We start from the raw sequence: 4,547 nt of genomic DNA, 5'->3' as shown, positions 1-4,547 counted from the left end.
AAAGCTGTGATTTGTCCATAGTAGCCAATGTGTGTCCCATCTTGCATAAATTGCCATTTAGAAGAAACCTTGAGGTGTGAGTTTATTGGCCAGGGAATTACCTCTACAGTTCCTTCTTCCATATAAAACTTCAAGACTTTCTCCATCAGATGGCTGCAGTTATTCTTATAGATCACCACTTTCTGTACCCCAAGAATCTTGTACATTTCCATACTCTGTATAAACTGCAAGACATTGTTGTAATTTCCAAACATGGCAGAGATGCATACAGTGAAGTCAATAGAAGATGTCTCAGCCTTGCGGTTTTTAATTTCAAATCTTGGCAGCTGGTCGATATTTCCCTGGGGAGACTGATGAATCGATACGTATGTTGGATCGCAGTTTTCCGGTTCCAAACAAACTATATCTGCAGCACCATAGGGGAATCCAAATCTGTCTGAATGAACGTCAATTCTCGCTTTTGCTACATAGATCTTCTCATCAGGCTGACAGCAGAACCAGCAGTATAGTTGTTTTACATCTTCATGGTGAACAATCCCAATCACACGAGTGACTTTGTTTTCTCTGCCATCAAAGTACGGGGATATAATAAAAGTCCTGTTATCTTTTAATGGTGTTATTGTGCTATTAGCAATTTTCCCTCTACACCTGCTACTTTCTTGGATTATTTTTGGCAGGTGAGAAAGTCTCTGTAGTCTAAGATAAGAAAGTGTGGCCACTGACGTTAGAGTAACAATGCACACAATAGCAGCAAAGTAAGATTTTTTCCCACAACAGACCATTTTGAATGTATCTAAATGTGGATGCAAATTTCTTTGTCTTTGCACTTTATGCTGCCGCATCTGCAGAGAAGAAAATATGTAGCATGAGATAATATTGATTCATGTTCATTGCTCAAGAATTTCACAAACAGGAATGGGGTCAAATCTCTTATGACTGTGCACTGACCTAATCAGAGACCAGCTACTGTGCTTTTATGAAAAGTCTATCATGGAACACGGCTTTAATTGGATGGATGATATTGTATGTGACACTCTGAGTGCCAGATGAAAACTTAAACATTTTTAAGTTAAATTGCAAGAATTGTTCAATACAGAACAACACTGAGGAAAAAAAGTTGGCACGATACCCAAGATGCTTGTCAACGCATTTTATTTTAGATAGTTTCTTTAATGTCAGTATCAGCAGCCACACCTGCCAGAAAAACAAGTTTGGCCTCTCTTGAGCAAAGCATACAGTTGCCTCCCAAGAACTTAATTACAAACTTGAGTGCAGAGTTGCTGAAGCAAACTAAACCTAGACACTCAGGTGATTTTTTTTTAAATTATTTTTTTAAGGCTACCTAAGTTTCTTTCTGGAAATTAATTCTGCATGTTGATAGATCCACAGTTCATACACATACTTAAAGAACTAGAAAAATGTACTATATATCTATATTTCTTGGACAATCTTTTTTTAACATACTACCAGCCTAATTAAAATAAGTAAATAAAGATTCTGATGAAGAACTATGGGAAAGATCTGAAACAACAGCAGGTTCTAGAAACAGAGGAAAAGAGCAAATTACCAAACTCAAGACACAGTGGAACACAGAATGTTAAGGAAAATAAATATGTAATTATTTAAGGAATGAAATTCATGGTTTTCCCGACATGTAACTCATGAATTTGGATACTCTGAAAATAACAGCACAGCTATGTAGTCAGAAAATATATAAAGTCAGATTAATTAAGAACATTACATTTATGTTTCCTCATTATAGACTACTTGGCAAATCATAACTTTAAAAATACGCTTCCAGCATATTTTGAGTTTATTTTATACTAACAACAACAATAATTCATTCTGGTTTTGTTTGTTTAATTCCAATTACTATTCAAGCAGAGCATGATATAAATTACAAAGATTTTCTTTAATACTAAATTTAGCTAATGGTATCAATGGCTACTTTGCACCAGTTTGGGGGTTTTTTCCAATATTCCCCTTAATAATAAAAAGTCTGTCTTCCTCCTTATGGCATTTATGGACTGCAGTCATATCACTTCTTAAGTCTTTATATTTGCTACTTTTTCATTAAACAAGACAGGCTGTTCTAATGCCATCTCATCAGAAACACTCTTCCTTGAGGAGCTGCTTCTGTGCAGTTGGTCCAGTTTCAACTGATCTCTAGCACAGGAGTCCAGAAATCTCTGTTCCTTGTCCATATGTACATCATAGCAATAAGCTCCATCAATGTTGGAAATTTTCTTTCTTAACATATGCTAGGATTATATTTTTTGCAAGTGCATCACACTGCACAGATATAGCTGAGTTTCTCATCAGCTGAGGATTAATAGATCTACCCAGTCTTTCAGACAAGTACGGTTACACAACATGTTTTCCTCTGCAGCAATGTCACAATAAAGAGCTCTTGTCCCACTTAAAATCACAGAGTCATGGAATGGCTTGGGCTGGACAGCACCTTTAAAGTTCATCTAGTTCCAACCTGCTGCTGTGGGCAGGGAAGTCTCTCACTAGCTCAGGTTACTTAAATGAATCACATTTCTCCGTATTACTTTTGTCATAGTCCTTCTAAAATCTACTTTAAAACCTTGTACAAACTTGTGTATACTTAAATCATCTTTTTTTTCACCCCTTCCTAAACCAAGGAACTGCTCTTGCTTTCTTTTGCCACATCGCACCACTATGCTGACACAGTAAACACCCATTGCAGGTTCTTGAATAGCTTGTCTGTCATTTCAGAATTTCGGAATGGAAATTATTCAGTAGCAACCAACTGTAAGGTTGTTTTTTTGCTGTACCTCTGTTTTCTTTTCCATCATCTTTCTTTAACCCTCCACAAATAACACTGTCCTTACTAAAAAGTGGAACAAAGTGCTAATTTAGTTCAAAAGCCATTCCTAGATCATTATTAATCTCCCCTGCACATTCTCTGCATTGTGGCCTTCCTTTGTAATTTATTTTCTTTGCATTGAGACATCCAAAGACCTTTTATGCTGCTCATTTCAGTAACTTCACAATTACATTGAGTTTTACCTTATCTCCTGACCTAGGGTGAGGATAGGAGGGCAACTGACAAGTGGTGACTGCAACATTTCAGTCACTAATGGGGACCATTAGATTCAGTAGTACAGGAACAATAAACAGTCTTATCCTTGGTTTATCCAGGGTCTAACTAAAAAGCCATCACTAATAAATAGCCTTATTAAGTAATTATTTTGGGGAAAAGTTATTCTCTACCCTCTGCTGTATTGTTTTCACCAAAAGTAACAACACAAACCACTGGTGCTTAAATAAAAATGAAAATTTGAAAGACTAACATTTACCAACTTTGCTTGTCTGTTGCTAATCTTTCGATAGCTTACCTCTTTCAAAAAGACTCTTCAAAACAAGTATTTTTTCTCTCTTCTAAACCCGAAGTCAGAGGCATATTTTTGAAGGATTAAACTGAGGGCAGTATTATTCTGCTATTTGTAAAATATTGTTCTAAAAAAATTAAGCTGGCCATTTCTATTTGATACACAAAGGCAAGCCAGACCAATATACAGTGTTGCCATATACTTAGTTTGTGCCTTAGAACCGCCCAACCACACATTCCTGTGCACTCATAAACTTCTCCATTATAATCTTCTGTACATCCCTAAGCCAAATTTCTCCTGTTGTAAACAATTAGGTTTTGTGCCCTTTGAAAATAAATAGATCAGACAAAATAAAAAATGCATGACAACACTTAAAGGATTGTTATTTCAACTTTTCATATTTCATAATGTACTTGTTTTAGCTGGGACAGAGTTAATTTTCTTCACAGTAGCTCAAAGGGTGCTGGTTTGGTTTTGTGAGCAAAACAGGGTTTAAAGCACGATGATGTTTTAGCTTACAGGGTGTCAAGGCCTTCTCTGACCCTCATGCTGCCCCCCGCCTCCCCGTCGCAGCAGCAGGGCAGCACAAGGAGTTTGCAGGGGACACAGCCAGGACCGCTGACCCCAAATGACCAAGGCATCCCCCAGACCACAGGACATCACACTCTGCAATAAAATACGGGGAAGAAGGAGGAAGGGAATGTGGCATTATGGCATTTGTCTTCCCAACACGTGAGGAAGTCCTGCTCTCGTGGAAACGGCCAAAAACCTGCCTGCTGATGGGAAGCAGTAACTAAATTTCTTCTTTTGCTTTTCTTGTGCACACAGCTTTGCTTTACCTCTTAAATTGCTTTTATCTCAATCCACGAGTTTTCTCACTTTTGCCCTTGTGATTTTCTTCCGCATGGCACCGCGAGAAGGGGGTGAGGAACAACCGTGTGGGGCGGAGCTGCCTACCAGAGTTACAAACACACACGCGAAAAACACTCCTTCCAGGAGTTTTGCATTCTTTAACTCTAAACAACTCCAGGCTTGGGGCATATTCAGATAAAGACTTTAGAAACCTGGGTTGCAAAATTAATACACACCTGTACTTACTGTGAGCAGTTAGCACCAGCACCGCAAAATAACGCTACAGCTGAACACCATCTTACTTGCTGTTTCTTGAGAGGAAATAAAATTACGAAC

The 4,547-nt window shown here is 38.0% G+C and overlaps 1 protein-coding gene across 1 annotated transcript; it reads right to left on the bottom strand.

Annotated features, from left to right (window-relative positions):
• Positions 1-8: 8 nt before the first annotated feature.
• LOC104274575 lies at positions 9-782 on the bottom strand (the record flags this gene model as incomplete). Its single annotated transcript, XM_009870246.1, has 1 exon — positions 9-782. A coding segment is annotated over exon 1 (774 nt), but the record flags the coding sequence as incomplete, so codon positions are not given.
• Between the last annotated feature and the right edge of the window lie 3,765 nt (positions 783-4,547).

Source organism: Apaloderma vittatum, unplaced genomic scaffold, assembly GCF_000703405.1.
Source record: "Apaloderma vittatum isolate BGI_N311 unplaced genomic scaffold, ASM70340v1 scaffold45035, whole genome shotgun sequence".
NCBI lineage: Eukaryota > Metazoa > Chordata > Aves > Trogoniformes > Trogonidae > Apaloderma > Apaloderma vittatum.
This window is presented reverse-complemented; position numbering and strand designations above follow the sequence as displayed.